The 18,171-nt window shown below is 39.4% G+C and overlaps 1 protein-coding gene across 5 annotated transcripts in view; it reads right to left on the bottom strand.

Annotated features, from left to right (window-relative positions):
• Window positions 1–18,171, bottom strand: part of ANK2 (ankyrin 2) — a 272,410-nt gene that overhangs the window by 92,382 nt on the left and 161,857 nt on the right. For all 5 annotated transcript variants that reach the window (XM_067558657.1, XM_067558653.1, XM_067558655.1 and 2 more), the window contains exons 21-22: window positions 18,026–18,124; window positions 9,319–9,391 (exon numbers count right to left, since the gene is read on the bottom strand). In XM_067558657.1, the coding sequence (XP_067414758.1) occupies window positions 9,319–9,391; window positions 18,026–18,124 (172 nt within the window). The remainder of the gene's footprint in view (window positions 1–9,318; window positions 9,392–18,025; window positions 18,125–18,171) is intronic.

The raw sequence follows: 18,171 nt of genomic DNA, 5'->3' as shown, positions 1-18,171 counted from the left end.
ACATAAGATGGAAAGGTCAGCTCTCAAAACGCAGTTGCTAGGAGATTTCTATTTTTCCACGTAGAGGGACTCATGGGGGTGGAGGAATATAGCCACATAAAACTGCCTTCAAATAAGGAAACAAAATCTCTTTGCCTAAGCCCATAATACTCTGTCATAATCATTCTCATAGTTCCGTGTTTTGTGAAAATGTATTCAATTTCCTATTTTCAACAAAAAGTCATGCTTACAGCCTACCATTTCTGAATAACCCTACAGTAACAGGCATGTGAACCTGCAATATCACAATTATTTTAAATAAATAAGGTAACAGATTTCTATTTCTAAGGCAGCTTCTGTAAGCAGCAGGGGAAACATCTTGACAGTGCTTCGGCTAACAACATGTGGGTCTCATTAAAACAAAAATAATCTTTATTCTGGTGATTTCTCATGTTGGACAGCAGAATTAAGGAGTTAGTTAATAGACTGATAACAGAGACTGGCAATGTCTGGAGACCATGTCTGTTCTTCTATGGCAAGCTCTGCTGAACATGGAGGCAATACTGTCTAGCTGTAGTCTTAATTCTTCTAATGACTTGCTGAGTAATTTAGGGCAAATTACCTAATTATACTGAACCTCATTATACGTAACTCTAAAACAAGGGTGATACTTTCCTTCCTCAAAGTACAGGTTAAATCAGTTAACCAAAAAGCACTTTGAGACCATCAAATGAAAGACGTTGTAAGTGCAACATATCATTATATGGAGAGTAGAATTTGGGAAGCCACAGTTCTTACAGTTCTTTGTTTAGGAATCATGGCTATGGGAGAAGCATTTAATTAATGCCTTTAAAGCAACCCAGATCAGTTAGGAATGCCTTTTCACTACGGTGCTCTGGTCATTATGCCCACATCTTCAGCCAGAAGTGGGGCTCTGGATAATTCTCTCCATGCTATCCTGGAAATTCACTTTATATAGTCAGCTCATTTGGGGAGATCTGGTATTACTTTTAATGCACTATGAAAGCTCCAGCTCATCACAGTCCTCTCCCAGCAACATAACTGTACTGTGGAAGATAACTGCTGAAGAACTGTTCTTCCAGTCATTTCTCCTCAGTATTTTCATCAAAGAAAACCAAAGGGATACATTTAAAAGAGGAAAAAAGGGGGCTGAGCAAAAAGCTGCTAGAAACGGCTTTTAATATAAGCTCTTAAAGCTGAATACACTTGTGTCAGTTTGCCAAAAACATTGTTTTCCCTTGCTCATGTTGGTAAGGTCTACATGATGCTGTACAGCTCCTCATGTGGACTCTGCATCTTAGAAGTAACAGATGGAGAAGAGGCAGCTAAGGGAAGTATGAATTTTTTATGGAATATATCAAGTTCCAAGTATCTTTAATGGCAAGTATATTAAAGATCACCTCCTGAGAATCTGCTTAGAAATCTTTGATTCCCCAGAGTCAATGCTTCACTCAGTGTATTACACCCATTACACAATTGCCTTTTAAAACGGGTTAGCTAATGAATTTAATTGGCATAACAGCTGTAGATTTCTGTATCTTCAACTAGTCATGCTGTACAGTTGAAACCCCAAGTATTCTACAGCTTCTTGATCGTAGCTGCACATCACATCGTGTCAGCTATATGTAGCACAGAGAAGCACTTATGGAAAGATAGAAAATGGAGCAAATGAAATGGAAAGTCTGCACATCTGTCCCTACTGTCTGGGGAGAATAGGGTAATCAAGTGCACTGGCCCTAATCTGCCCTCTAGGGATTCTGGGAAGGGGAGGATGACTGAAATGTATCTCCTCCTGAATTAGTCCACTGTAAAGTGAATTATAGTATTTGGCAGGTGGCTAAGCTGTTACCTTGAAGATGGCTGGCAGAGAATAAACATTACCTCTTTAGGGTGTGAACCAGAATAAAATATTCACAACCTTCCATGCCACAGAAGCCTTGATAAGTAGTAGATGCTGACTGAATGGCAGGCTGACAAAACCAAAGTGGTCTATTGTACAAGACCAAAAAGGTAAGAAAGTGCTACAACAGGGGGCTGTCAATAGAGAACTCATGTAAAGATGATCCCAAGCACCAAAACTTCCTGTTCTACAAATTTGATCCAATACCTGTTCCACATCTACTAACTAAATGGTCAGGGGGAGGAGAGACTTGAATAACTCCCTTGTGTGACTCCAAGCAGAGAGAGAGAACAGATCCCACATAGATTTTGGGCAGGGAATGCCTTAAAAAGAAACTCTCCTGTGGGAAGGGTGGCTGAGAGAAGATGTGTCCCACCAGAATATTGCTCTGCCCATGTAGATGGAAACAGTTCACTCCAAATCTGATTGATTTTATCCACAAAACAAGAAATTTAATCATAAAATGAGGCACTCAGACCAGCCACTGAGTGGAGACAGCTTGGATTAACCACGTCATCTATAACCCAAACACATTCACTGACAGACATTTTGTGGGTGCTACAGCGGAAGGAAAGAAATGATTCTTTGTCTTGAGCTCAGGGGTACAAAGTATTGCATCATTTGGCCTGCTAAGTTCAAGAGGATAGATAAGTGCATTTCTGTCTCACTCTCTGCCTTTCTTTAAGCACCTATACAAGAAAAGCACCAAAAAGGGAACTGGTATTTAGAAATGTGGTCACCCTTTCTAGCATACTCAAAGGAGGACAGCCCTCCAGTCAGCAAGCCAGAATCTTTAGCCAGGTTTTTTAAATATGAACCTGATCCTGAATAAGTAATATATGATGCAGTAGGTTAATGTTTTATTGTAAGTTTGCCTTAATAAAAAAATTAATACATTAATAAAATGTTAAATGCTAAACAGGAATGTTGAAGAATAAAGGAAAAACATCCATGACACTCCATTTAAACTCAGTGAGCATGTTCTAAGGACATGTGGGATTTACATTAACTGCTAATGATTTATGGTACTGTTAGCATCCAGAGAACCTGTAACTAATTAAGGTTATTAATGTCAATGTAAAAACAACTTGTGAACAGCCCTGAAGGAAGGATCAGAAAGTCCATTCCAAAGCTTGTGGAGAATGGGAATTATTTTTTGACAGTTACTGTTCTTTAAAGATGTGTTTCAAAGATGTAGTTCAGATGGGTAAGACTCAACAGAAAAACATGCCCCATACATAATGTTTTGATTTTGGTTTAGACTGAAAAAGAACTAGCAGGTTGCTTTAACAAACAATTCTGTTAATATATAATCAGGGCCTGCTAGATCCAATGAAAAATAGAATTCCATTTCCAGAATTACTGAGAAGGTTATCTGTGTACCATGATTTTAGAAGTAAATGTCGTAAGTGCCTCCTAATCATTCTCCAGCCTTTTCCTTATTGCTACCTTTTCCATTAAATGGAGATTCAGTGAGACCATTTGAGAAAGAGCAGAGAATTCATTTTTGGCTTTAAAATGAGTTTTTGCTTTGCAATACAGCTATGGAAAATTGACACTTTCTTATGCAATAAATGCGCTTCCTGTGTTTTCAATCATACACTGGTGATGATAAAAATTTACAGATAGGCAAACTAAGAAAAATGCTGCTTGAGAAACTTTTAGAGTTTGATTTAAGGATATTTCTTTTGTATATTTTGATATGTGATGTTGACAAGTTGTGTTTTAATGGATATAAAGCTTTAACTTTTTTAATCTCAGCATCTACTGTCATTAAGCAGTTATTGTCTGACACCCTCCGTCCCAACCGTGTCTGACTCCCCCATTATTTCCCACAACTGTGAAAATTTAAATAAAAATAGAAAAACTGCTTAAAAATAAGCATTGATATAATAAAAAAGTAAAAGTCAAATTCTGCCAAGCCTACATATAACCAAATAATATTCCCACTACTTTAATGCTGCTGTAGAAGGCACTCAAATATCTGATGTGTTTCACTGAGGAATATTCTTGTTAAAAAACTACAAAGCATTATTTTAGCACAGTTTACAGAAAAGGCTATACAAGGTATTAGGCAACCTTTCAATATGTTTATCAAAATGCTAACTCAATTCCAGGCAGGTGCAGCAATAATACATTTTGAGCACAGAATGTTCCTCTGTACACACAGCATTTTTTTACATAATGATAATAATAATGTCATAATCACACTAACTTGGCATCTCTTTTGGTGTGATTATAAGTTTGATAGATAAAGGTAACAGTATGGATGCAATGATTTCTGCAAGGCATTTCGCTTGGCTATCACATGACATTTTGATTAAAAAACAGAATACAAAATTAACACGGAACGCATTAAATGGATTAAAAATTGGCTAGCTGATAAATCTCAAAATGTAATTGTAAACAGGAATTCATCACTGAATAGGTGTTCTTCTAATGGGGTCCCACAGGGACCTTATTTCTTGGCCCTATGCTATTTAACATTTTTATCAATGACCTGGAAGATAACATAAAATCATCACTTATAAAGTTTGAAGATGACACAAAGATTGGGGACTGGTAAATAATGAAGAGGACAAGTCACTGATACAGAGCTATCTGGATTTCTTGGGCTAAAGCAAACAATATGTTTTAATATGGCTAAATGTAAATGTATACACTTAGGAACAAAGAATGTAGGCCATACTTGCAGGATGGGGGATTCTATCCTGGGAAGCAGTGACTCTAAAAAAAGATTTGAAGTGCGACTCTGTGGATCAAAAGTCTAACAAAATTCTGGGATGCATAAAGAGGGCAATCTTGAATAAGGGTAGAGAAGTTATTTCACCTCCATATCTGGCACTGATGTGATTTTGGCTGGAATAGTGTGTCCAGTTCCAGTATCCACAGTTCAAGAAGGATGCTGATAAATTGGAGAGGTTTCTGAGAAGGCCACAAGAACGATTAAAGGTTTAGAAAACATGCTTTATAGTTATAAACTCAAGGAGTGCAATCTATTTAGGGCTGGTCTACACTACAGAGATTAGTCGACAAAGATCAGCTTTTATCGACAAGACAGTGGAGGTGTACACATTGAAATCTCCTCCCACCAATGTAACTATCCTGCTATATCGACATAATAAAACCACCTCAATGAGAGGTATAGGGCTTATGTCAGCATAGACAGGGTGACGCAGTATCAGTGTAAACACTGCTTTCCTTACATCGGCTGCTCGCTTTCATTCTTGTCAGTTTCACAAACAGTACAGCTAGAACTCAGCTGTCCCTTGCTCCCCTGGGGAACTGAGCAGCTGGACCCCAGCAGGGAACGGAGAGTGGAGCAGCCTCCAGGAGTCCAGGAGCCTGTGGGACAACTGGGCTCCCAGCAGGGAGCTGCCAACAGAGCTGAGAGACTGGGCTCTCATTAATTAATGCGGTGGCTGTCAGTTGACCTAATATAGGTCAACTTATCTTTGTAGTGTATACAAGGTCTTAGTTTAACAAAGATAAGGTTAAGGGGTGACTAGATCACAATTTATAAACACTTATGTGTGGGACAAATATTTGGTAATGGTCTCTTCAATCTAGCAGATAAAGGTATAACAAAATCCATTGGCAGGAAGTTGAAGCTTGAAAAATTCAGACTGGAAATAAGGCGTAAATTTTAACATTGAAAATAATTAGCCATTTGAACAATCTACCAAGAGTTGTGGTGGATTCTCAAGACTGGATTTTTAAAAAATGATATGCTCTAATTCAAAAAGGAATTATTTTGAGAAAGTTCTGTGGCCTGTGTTATACAGGACATTAGACTAGATGATCACAATTATGCCTTCTGGCCTTGAATACATGAATCTATGAATAATAATATTGCTCTTATATAGAACTTTCAATCCGTAGACCTTCTAAGTGCCATACAAAATAATGTATCATTATTTCTAATTTACAGATGGGGAAACTGAGGCATAGGAAAGTGAAGTGACTTCCCCAAGGTCATACAACAGGAATAGATCCAGGAATAGAACCCAGGTTTGCTGATCCCATTGCAGTGTCTAAACAAAGACATTGCAGTATCTAAACAAAGAAGTAATATCTCATTAGCTCTTGTCAATTCTTCTTGCATATGGCAGAATTTCAGCCACAATCATTAAATGGTTTGAATATTTCACATACTCAAGTTTAGTTTATGCTACAAAAAAAATGAAATCTTTTTTCTTGGTGCCTTACTCTTATGAAAAATAGGATTTTCAGTTTATAAATTCCTAGTAAGTTACTTTTCTTTTAATCAGGAATTTGGAGGAATAGGTTATGGATTAACTGTGAGCTGTTTTCTGAAATCTAAAGTCACATTTTCTTGCTTCAAAATGAATTATTCCTACAGATTACATGAAATCACTTTATCACTAATCCATGTTCATGAAGGGATATGAAACTGCACACTCACTTGGTTATTGCTACTTAGAGTAAGTATGAAATCCATAGGACTGCTTAAGAAAAAGAGACTACTCTATGTGAGTACAGATGAAATAATCTGACCTTTAGTGATTAAAACATATAGAAATTTAATGGATATTATGGTACAAATATGTACAGTACATGTGTTACTTTCAGGCTATATGATGAAGCTATTTCTGTTTTCAGCAGTACTTTAGCATATTATTATAATGATCCTCTTCTTTGGATGACTAATAATTGTTAATGTTTAAAGAATGACACAATGAAAACACAATTTTGTTTCTAAAGCAAACATGGGATTGACTCTTTTGTGCTTTGTTAGACAGTAAGCAGTAGGAATTTATTTTATAATGCTTGTTCTCCTTTGGATGTTGTTATTCTAGGCTGATTTCTGGGACTCTGTCCCCTACACACACAAAACCATACCAGGGCCTTTTATGTTTTCTTATCCCCTTTCCTCAAACAAAAATATATTTAATTAGCATCAAAATACAAAATGATACCATGATCTAGTCCAAAGGAAAGAGAATTGAGAATTAGGAGGTCCAGGCTCTGACACAAACTCACTGCAGTCCCTTGGGTAAGTTCTTTTACCTCTCAGCTTCATTTCCCCTATCAATACAACGGGGATGACAATATTTAAAATACCTATCTCTCGAGGAAGTTGTGAGCATAAATTAATTACTGTCTGTGGACGGCATATGGCAGTATACAAAATAACTGCTTCCTAGGGAAAATGCCAAATAACTAATTCCTCCCATGAACAGGCTCCACAATAGGGCTTTGAAATATTTATTTGCTCAAGTATTCCTGGCATATTCAACTTTGTAACTACATAATTTACGTTAGCAGGTTTAGTGTGTCACATTCATTTATTTAGAAATATATCTCATCACTGTAGTACAGCTGAGAGCAAGGTATACAGGAACCTTATTTCTAGCCTCTTACAGGCAGTTCACAATTATTAAAAGGCTCAGCCTCTCTAATAAAAGGCCCCAGCGACTTTAGTTTTCTATTGTAGTCACCACCCATGACAAGTTTTCATACCACTCAAAATGCGTTTGCTCCCAAGAATGTTTTTTATAAATAGGGTGACATGAAGCATAATCATTGTGACCATTCTGCCTAGTGATCAGCAGTAAGATCACAAAGGCAGCATTAGCATAAATGTTTAGTACAGGGCCTATAACCTGAGAGGAGATTTACAGGAGAGTTGATTTCCAGTCTGCTAGTTTTTTGACAAACTCTGTTTGTTGGCTGGTGAGAGGAAAACCCAGAGTGTTAAGATAATACTTTTGAGGGAATTAGTCATGCGAAAAGGCCTCAACAAGTGCTGCCAAAAAATTAATGGTACAGGTAGAATTGCCTTCGGGTTTTCTGGCTTCTCCATACGGAAAAATACACACAGACATGCTCTCAAAAGTAACAACATGGATCAGTGTTAGGCACCCAGATTATGCAGATTCAGATTGTCTCAGCACAAAAATAAATACATAAAACCAAATTAAACAGAAACGGAAAAGTTTTTGTCTTACTCCAAGAACTCCTTGTAACAGCACCTGTGCCACTATATGCTTCCCCATCACTGAAGCGTTCATCATCAGTGTGTTTAAAGGCTGTACAATACACAAGTTAGCTTGAGAAAAGGGGATGACCAGTAGCTAGTTCTTCCCGATACCGCAAATTGTGCTTTGTAGATTAAAAGCGGATTAAATGGTAGTGTACATGGAGTACGCTGCTGCTCAAAGGGAATAAAGGTGGCAGAGTCAGGCCCAAGAGATATAACTTCATTGATTACATTGCAAGGAGCCTAACATGTTCTTGAGTACATACAGATTTGAATGTTTGTTGATTTCTAGCCTGCTGTCTTGTTAAGCATGGGCAATTTCACAAAAGAAATCAAATAACTGTAATTTACTATACAAATTAGACACAGAGTAAATTTTTAAAATGGCCTAAGTAATTTACCAGCCTAAGGCCCATCTCAAAAGGGGACTTAGGCACTTAGGAGCCTAAATCCCATTGACTTTCTATGAGACCTAGTCTCTCAAGTATTTACTTTTAAAAATGCAACTTAGGTTCCTAAATCCTTTAGTCACTATTGAAATCCTTAACCACAATCAGGACAATCCTTATCAGATAATAAGAACCAGCAGATATGCCATGCATAAAATATCATTACTATAATATTAATCAGCATTTCAGATAGAAAAAGAAAGATAAACTGGACGATTATTATAACCTGTAAGTAGATCCATCATCAGTCCAGCAGTCATTGCATTTGAAATTTGTCAACTATTCTATCAAAAACTATTAAAAGTGTATCTCCCAAAGCTAGCTTATTTATTTCTATGCAGTAATAAAACTGCCCAAAGATGATAATCCCAAATAAATTTCACAGACGTTTTCTTGGGACTTGGCTAAGTGATATAATATACACCTCCAGTCTGCACATGGGGTTACATCTGAGAGGGTGCCAATGGTTTTAGTGTGTTGTTACTTTATGTCGTGCTCTGTGAATCTGTGGTCTAAGCGCTAAAAGGCCTCCAAGGTAACAGTTTCATCTCCTTCAGACATATGCATCTTGACCTAAATGTTTCCAATTAAACAAAGATCCCTGTCTGTTTCTCTGCTGTGCATATTTGATAGAGATGGACCTGATCCTAAATGTTCACAGTCTCAAACCTCTCTTTACAGTGGGCAAGCCTGCTTTTGGAAAGGCTTTAGAATTTGGTTCTGACCATTACAGAAATATAAAGAAGTTTGGATTACTGGAGTTTGGATCCAGGGTTTTTGGACTGGGAACATCTTTAATGCCTCTATTCAAATCCTGTAGCTAAAAAGCCATTAAATAAAGACCTTTAAATAGCACAACATTTCAAGAACTGCAGAATGTAAATATCAAGAACTGAAGCAGCTTGATTCTATACTGTAGGTGGCATAAAAAACACTACACAAGGGAATTTAACGAAGTTGCTCACCTTCCTCATCTGAAACATCCAGGATCTCAGTCATCGTCTCAGGTACATTCAGCTTGTGTTTCTCAGTCACGGTCTGCAGAGACAGAATTATCAACTCTTAAATTAAGCATCAAGAAATGTAGCAGGTATTTATCAGGATACTTTCAACAACAGCTGCAGTTCAATCTGTTCCGACATTTTACAATGCTTTCTCTTTCCCCTGATTTTATTTTTCAGAGTTTAATCTTTACAGTAGTTGCTCTTGTTTTCTATTTGTGCTACCGCAAATGATCATTTATTCTGGAAAAAACAAACACAAAAGCACATATACAAATAGCTGGTACATGTAGAGTAACTCACATCAATGCTTCCAGGATGGTTCTAAATTGAATTAGGTAATGTCTACAGAAGAGCTTTAGAAAGTTGTAGGGGACATATGGAAATGATTAAAATTGTAAAACATTTGGAAATGAAACTATGGCTGATGTGAAATATTTAAACTGAAAAAGGATGCAGAGCAATTAGACCATATGATGCAATTCTTCCTTGAAAAAGCAGCTGAGTTACTACATTGTGTATTAATGTTACTCTTTTCATAACTATTATAAATCACCTATATCTTGGAGTAAATTTACATGGTGATTCTCACACACACAGATTCAGACATATCCCCTGCACCAAATTGCTTACAAGTTTAGTTATACAAGGCAAATACACTAAAGACAATACATGAGACAATAATTCTGGTAAGTGAGAGCATGGGGGCTATTAGAAGAATGATTTTTAGAATCGGTGGGTTTGCATAAAAGACTTGAAGAGGAATACAAAGGGTGCTTAGTGGACAAAAAGAGGAAGACTGATTAAAAAATAGGAGCATCACCTTAGCACAGGTCGTGTGTGGGTCAAGGACATGAAGGAGGCAATAAGAATAGAGTGTTGTGAGGAGAGTAGGGTATGAAAGGGCTGTGTGGAAAAATGAGAGCAAATATGTCCAGTAGGTGGAGAGAAGATCATATAGGGGCCTGAAGAATGCTGAATGTCATATAGTAGGGAGATGACATGCCAATGAATTCAAAAGGAATTCCAGGGTGAGAGCAGCACTAGCCAATACACAACCACTCCATAGCCACACGCCACTCTATAACCAGCCAGTGGAACTAGATAGCTCAGAAGCGGGCTTTACACTTCACTCCTTAAGGTGTGCAGCAGTGGATATATCTCTTTTGCACACAGGGGAGTGTGAGGAGACAATGTCTCTCTTGTAGCTCTCACAGGGGTAGTTCACCTTTGCTCCACTCTCAATTCTTACCAGTACCTATAAAGCATAAACGAACACCAAACATGAAAGTAGCAAAATAACATCTGGCTCTTGTGATAATTATTGAGGAATGAACCTTGAAGACCCTATTCAATTCATACTCAGGCAAAACTCACTCTGAGGTCAACGGCAGTTTTGCCTGAGTAAAAACTAAGTGAGGAGTTCCAGATCTGATGCGAGCCAGTAGATAGCACTATTCATTATTTATGATAATGGTGCTTTTCTATACATAGCAATACTTCTCATCATTGCTGAATGTGTGAACATCAGTAACACATTTAATTTAAGTGTCTGATTTAAGTGTCTGAAATGCATTATCTGCAGACAATAAGTTCCAATTTACCTTCCTACAGTTTGTATGTGGGCAAGACAGAGGATGGGCAAAACTGGTTGCCTGCAATCTCAGTTATCTTTAATTAGGTCTAAACCATGATTCGAGGAATTAACCATTATGCTTTTCAATGCGTGTGTTATGTTCCAAGCCCTTTTTTTTATTCACTACATGCCTCAGCCAATTCTTTGACTCTTTCTTTTGCTCCCCTAGAAAGGTCAGACAGCAGTGGGAAGTCCAAGCCAGCTGAGGCAGACTGAACACACATTGCAGTGCAGGTGACCTCAACTTTCTTCTTTGCAGCAATAAAAGCAATGAGTTAAGAAATAAATCCTAAATAACAAAAAGACTAACACTCTACAAGTAGAATAAGGTGAAGAAAAGGAGGACAGCATATTCTCCAAGTGATGGGCAAAGCATTGTGTGTGTATATATAAGTTGCTAAAAAAACGAGAAAGTAACCCAAATGTTGTACTGCTATCGAGATGAGCACTGAATAAAATAGCCAAGAATTCAGCAAACAAATGTGGGGAGACTGTCAGATTCTGAGGAAAGGAGAAAAAAATGGCATGATCTAGAAAAAATTTAAGGAATTGTCACATATGACAGCTTTTAAGAAGTTCATCTCTGTCTGCAATAAATGCATTCATTCATTAAGGCCCAAATCTCGGTTCTCATGCCAAGCTCAGATACAAGATCCATGCACAGGAGAATAACACAGAGGTGAAGATTAGAATTCTCTGGCCCACAGCTCTGGACCTCAGCACTGCAGTCGTGTTTCTAGCATGTTTTGCAATCTCTATGTATTGACTTACATCAGCAGACCCTAAGAGCTGAGGACCCCCCCGCTGTGCTCCTGCCACAAGCCCTCCTCTTACATTCCACCCTTCACGGTTCCACTGCAAAAGCAGCCACTCTTAGTCCTGCCCATCTGCAGGAAATGAAACCATGCGGGTACTGCAGCATTCTGGACCTTCGACAACCATTACTTGGGTTGGAGGAATTAGACCTAAATGATGTTTTGTCAGATATGCTAACATCACATTTTTTTTCTCACAGCACAGGCATCATAGAAGGCAATTTTGGGGGGTCCTAAATTCATGATAAAATGCTTAGCCTCCTAGGCTTTAAAACAAAAGGGAAAAAGCACAGGAAAATTGTAACTCTTGAAGTCACATTTAATTGAGGAAAACATGGGACTCACATTACTTAGAATTTACAAAAACAGCAAAGAATAAAGAAAATGGGATTTTCAGGGAAATAGCAGTAATTCATTTTAATTAAGAGGTGTCCATGCTTGATGGGACATTTTAACATAAATGAGTTAGTTACATTATCACAAAAATATAGGAAGGAACCTAAAAGGACAGCAAAAAATAATACTTTAATACACTTATTACGAAGAAGAACTACAATTATTATAGTGCCAATTTATTAACATATTGTGCTTCTACCGCACTTTGCACAAAGGGGTCCCGGTCCCTGACTTTGGCTATGGCAACACTGACGGCGGCAAATTCACCGCCGTCAGATCTATTTCTCTGAATCGACTGAGCGGTCAGTGCAGACCCACTCAGTCGATCCAGAAATCGACGTACTAAGACCAGCTACAAAAGTAGCGCAGCGCAGTGCAGACGGAGCGCAGAAGAGAAGCTCAGCAGTCAATGGGAGTTACACAAGTTTTTTGCGTACTTTGCGTAACTCCTGTCGACTGCTGCTGAATCTCATAGGTAAGTGTAGACAGGGCCCTAGAGCTCCTAGGTGTTACTGCGATGCAAATTAATAATATTAATCATAATGACGTTTTCTAAACTTCTATTGATTTTTGTAACATTCTAGCAGAATAATATAATATCAATACAACACTCTGAACAAGGTTCAGAACATAAAACAAAGTTCCCACAAAATATAATCAATAACATTAATATTAAATGTATATTTTGGAAAAATAAAATTCTGCCATATCTGATCTTGAGCATTCAAGTTATTTGGAGACGGAATCACAATTCAAGATGGGATTTAATCTATTTAGACAAAATGTCCTCCTCCCCATTTGGGATGGGGCGATGGTGATTGTTGGAGGACAACTAACTGAAGTACCAAAGGATCAATATGTCAATATATAGTATAAGGCTAATAGGATACTGTATACATGGCAGCCTTGAAAATATATAGTTATACCAAAGAAATGGACACAGAGGATGGGGACAGCCTACTGAGGCTCTATAGTTTGCCTTATTTAGTGAAAAAATCCCATAAGATCGATGTTTAGTTTATTAACTTAGAGTCTTAAGACACAGGCCACTGTATATAAAAGAGATCAATACCTGTATATTTGTCTGCCTATTACTCTTATATAACACTGGCATTAGCACTCACAGCCACATTAATGCTTAGGGAGACTGTAGGAAGGTGCAGTGGCCTTCCTCCGAGCTGGGGCCCAAAGAAGGGCCACAACCGCGGGGACGGACAGAAAAAGGGCTAGCCGCCCAGTCTGCCCGGCAACCAGGAGGCCGGCTAGGGATAGGTCCTGCTGGCTGACCAATCCAGCACCCAAGGGGCGGAGCCTCAGCCAAGGCTGAGAACATAAGAAGCAGGCCCCACAGTTCAGAGTGGAGGAAGCTGCTGCCGGAGGCAGACGTGCTGCCCCGTGAGCTGCAGCAAAGGCATGAACCGGGCCGCTGCCCCAAGGGAGTGCCTCCCGGAGCGAAGACCCCGGGAGCAGCCCCAGCGACCAACCCGTAAAGGTTGGATAGGGCCCCCGGCCCCCTTAGACTGGCCTAGGCCTACGGGGCTCCAGGACCGGGCCAGGCCCTCAGGCCCCCAGGACTGGGCTGAACCTATAGCCCCTGGCGACTGGACCGAGCCCCTGAGTCAGAGGGCTGGGAGATCCCCCCCAAGGCCGGACCTGACCTAGAGGAGCTGCCGGAGGCCGAGCTATCTCCCGAGCCCTGGAACCTGGAGGAGCTGCCTCTCGCTGAGGAGCTTCTCGCCTTGCCTCCTGTGGATGCAGAGGGACTGGCAAGCCTGCCGCGGACGGTCTACCCCAGTAACCCCGAGGATCCCGTGCTACAAGGTACCTGGGGATATGGGGAGGAAGTAGCCCAGGGGCAGTCATAACAGTGGCTGAGACCAGGGCAATCCCAGTCTGCGTGTTGCGGCAGGAGCCCCGCCGACTTAGTGGCAATGCCTTTGCCACCGCTTGGGCCCTGGGCTGGGATGCAGTGGAGTTGGGTGGGCCTGCGTCCCCCTATCCTCCCCCTTATCCTTGCCACCCAGAGAGCAAATACAGTCCCCTGCCCTCCTGACTTGAAAGACTGCCTGCTCGCCCGCCCTGCTTGAGGGCCGGGGCGAAAGACTGCCTGCTCGCCCGCCCTGCCTGAGGGCCGGGGCACCAGACTCATAGCCCGAGCTAACATTCCCCTTATAGGAAGGTGCAATGGCCTTACTCCGAGCTGGGGCCCGAAGAAGGGCCACAACCGCGGGGCCAGACCAGACCCCCGTGTCACAGAGACATAAATTCAAAGAACCTAAAACAAGGCACCCAAACCCTAAGTGAACTGATTTTCGGAGTTGCTGAACATCTACTGCTCCCTCTGAAATTCACTAGGTGCTTCGCACCTGTGAAAATCTGGCCAATTATGTATGTGCTTAACTTTAGGCATCTGCATTTGAAAATTTGGCTGTAAGGCCAGATTTCAGAAGCTTCAGCACAGAAATACAGGTATATATTTGTGTGCCTGATTTGCATGTTCAACAGAAGTATAGATCAAATGTCCTAGATACGGTACATAAATGGTTATTTGTCCATACAGACTGTACTTGTACAAATGCATCCAAACTTAACTGTATAATTAAACATCTGAAAATCAGGCTTATTTTATATACACTGCATGTCGCAAATTTTTTTTTTTTTTTTTTCCATTTAAACCCCCATTTCTGAGCATGGTACAATATCTCAAATATTGAGATTTGATGCATAGACAGTATCAGTATTGCCGAATAGTGCCCCCCTTTGTGATTCTGAGTCTCCTCAGCACAAACATATTACCTAATTCTGACATCCTATGAAGTATCAATTATAGCTCCCCTGACTACAACCCTTCCACCTGGAGTTGCCACTATATTTTACAATGGAATGAAGAACCATTAATTACCAACAACAGTCTTTAAAAGGATGAGGATCTGCGGACAGCTTAATGGCCCCAGCAAGATTTGGAGTTTTAAATGCTGTGGCCTGTGTAGTTCCATTGATATTTTATTGTTCTCGTAAATCATTCACTATCTAAAGCTCATTTATGTATCACAAAATATTTGTTTCTACTAACTACATTGAAACATATAGACAAAGTAACTGCTGCTCCCAAGCTGTACAACTTGCAAAGTGAAAATCAGAAGGCAGGACAATTTTTTTTTTTTTTTTTAAACAGACCACAAGTGTTCTGTAGCACAGGAACCAACAGTGCTTTCATGCTACCTGCTTTCCATAACATGTCAATCTTTCTCTACACAGGGGATCTGACTCTTCTCTCAGTATCATTGCTTTACATTCTGAGAACTCCACTGACACTAACGGAGTTATTCTGATGTAGATGAGACACATCACAATTACAATTAGGCCAAGGGGCTTCAGAAGCAATTGTTCCATATATAAATCAGGACGGGAGATTCCTCATAATTTAGAATGCCAGTGACTTACATATTAATAGAGCATTGGATTGTCTAACATTCTCTATGCATCACTCTGTTATACCACTGGTCTTAGTCAGGACAATGAAAGAGCTATGGTGACTGTACTGGCAATGTACCTTTTTTCAGTGCTGAATGCTCTGTTGTACGAGCAATATTAACCTCACCATCTGGAGATCCTTACCGCAGGGAGTACCTGTAATTTATCCTTCCTTTTTAGCAATAGTTACAAAGGCTCTTTAACCAACCAAATTCTCTCTTTCGAGATGATGCAGAGACTACATTACCTGAATGCACCACCAAAGTGGTGTTTGAAGACAGAGTCAAATTCATCTCTAGCAAACTCCATCTATGTTAGGTAGAGTTCACGAAGGATAAATCTGCCCAAAAGACATTATAAACACTCTTTTTCTCTGGTTTGAACGTGCATATTGGGTACACAGATACATAAAAGGAAGTAGGATTTCTTGAATAGAAACCTTTACGTTCAACAAATGTTGGATTTAGCCCAAAGATAAATGCCTCAAGTCTCTGCCATGTCTGCAGGAAAGGCTCATTTCCCACATATATAGTACAGGGTTAAAAAAACCCTTTTATCCAAAATAACTAACTCAAAGTTACATATTTTAAAAGTTTTTATAAATTTCCTTTTTAATACTGCAATTCATATTATTACTATTATTTAATATTTATATTGTTGTGGTGCCTGGACAGCCACTGATAACTGGGGCCCCGTTTTGCTATGCGTTGTACAAATATAATGGAAGATTCAACAAATGCGTGTAAAAGACGTGAAAGGGAAATGAGAAAAGGAAGATGAGGATAACAGAGAAGAAAAGGGATGGTTACACAGACTACATAAGTCCATTTTGAAAATGGACTTAATTTCTTTTGATAAATTTTACCCAGAAAGAGAGAGAGAGAGAGAGAAAATACACACAAATTCACACATGTATGTATGTTACATGATTAAATAAATAAATATCAGCAAAAGCAAATACTTCATATTTAATAAGATTCTTCTGAAGATTGACTCAAATATGGAGAAGAAAATTAAGCCTGTTTCTTGCAGTTCATTAATAAACCATAGCTCACTCTATTTATAATCTCATGTCAATCCAATTTTGTTCCATCTTCCTCAGTTCATTTCAACAGGGACTTGCTGTCACCATGTGATGTAAAAAACAAAATTATTTTCCCCTCTCTCATTCATCCCCCCTCCCACTCTCCAACTGTGGTAGATGTTCTCAGTTTATAACATATGGTAGCATCTTTTCATTAATCTTTGGATTCGTCATTATGAGGCCTCTGTAGGGTGACTGAGGTTTATAGCCTTTCTATTTTTATCAAGTTTTATGTCTAAAAAAAATAAGCATTGTCCTTATTAGGTTTCACTGTAAAAGACAGTAAGGCAAATTTGTGCAAAAATGATAGTATCACCATGTTCAGTGATACACAGCTTTTTGAAGGCCTCTTTTCTGCCTTATTAAAACAGCAGACTGTAGCGATATGTGACCAGAGAGAGAAAGATCTCCTTGCACCACCCATGCACTAGTGCCATGGCATCAGAATATAGCTACTCTTTCTGGTTAAAAGCAGCACTTTGTATCTACTCTGACTATGTAATCAACTGGCTGGATATCACTGTCCTCCCTAAACTACAATTCTTTAAAAAAATAAAGGAGTAAACAGAGTTGAAAAATAAAACTACCACAGGCGTCAACTTGCTCAACCAAGGACGTTTGGCATACACCATTTGTGAGCCCCAAGAATCAAAAATCTGACTACAGTCAGTTTGAGGGTTGAGGGATTTTTTACACTATGATAAAACTGGTTTTATTCTTGTAGCGATTTGAGCAAAATGAGGATTTATGTGATTCAGAGCCGCTTAGTTAGCGCCACTAAATCTGGCACCCGTCAATGGACTGGCATAGCCTGATTGCTAAGAAGCCTGCTGTGGTGGTGCTGCAACAGCACATGTCACAGAGGAAGGCATGCAAAAGTGTAAGAGAGACTGAAAAGGAGGAGCCAGGATAATGGAAAAGAAAAGTAGAAAAATGGGCCAGAACCTATACAAACATGCCCAAACTTTGGGAAAGTTTAGATTTGTTGCTCAGACCTTCTCTAAACAGTTATATTTTGTGTTTGAGTACTTGCTATTTCATCTGTGTGAATTCAGATTTATAAAGCTCTCTATGAATTCTGTGTACCGTGCGCACATCTACATGCATATCAAACATTTGCAACAACCAAGCAAAGGAGGGCCTTAAAATCTTAAACAAAAAAGAGGGAGAGAGAGACATAGGGAGGCTGAATCCATACAGCAGAGACATAGCGCATAGAGGATTGTGAATAGAGAATGGAAGCATCATAACACATCTAGTACTCACAGTTGTGGTGGTAGTGACCTCCTCTGTTACAACCTTCAGAGTATCGACCACTGAGATGTATCCCAAACGCCTTGCAATTGCTAAGGCAGTGTTACCATTCTGAAGAGAGAGAGAGAAATGAGAGGGAGGATTGTGATTGTACCAAT

This window comes from Emydura macquarii, unplaced genomic scaffold (assembly GCF_026122565.2).
Source record: "Emydura macquarii macquarii isolate MOO-44397 ecotype Brisbane River unplaced genomic scaffold, CSIRO-AGI_Emac_v2 contig_2171, whole genome shotgun sequence".
Lineage (NCBI taxonomy): Eukaryota > Metazoa > Chordata > Testudines > Chelidae > Emydura > Emydura macquarii.
The sequence above is the reverse complement of the archived record's forward strand: the minus strand, read 5'-3'. Positions and strand labels throughout refer to the sequence as shown.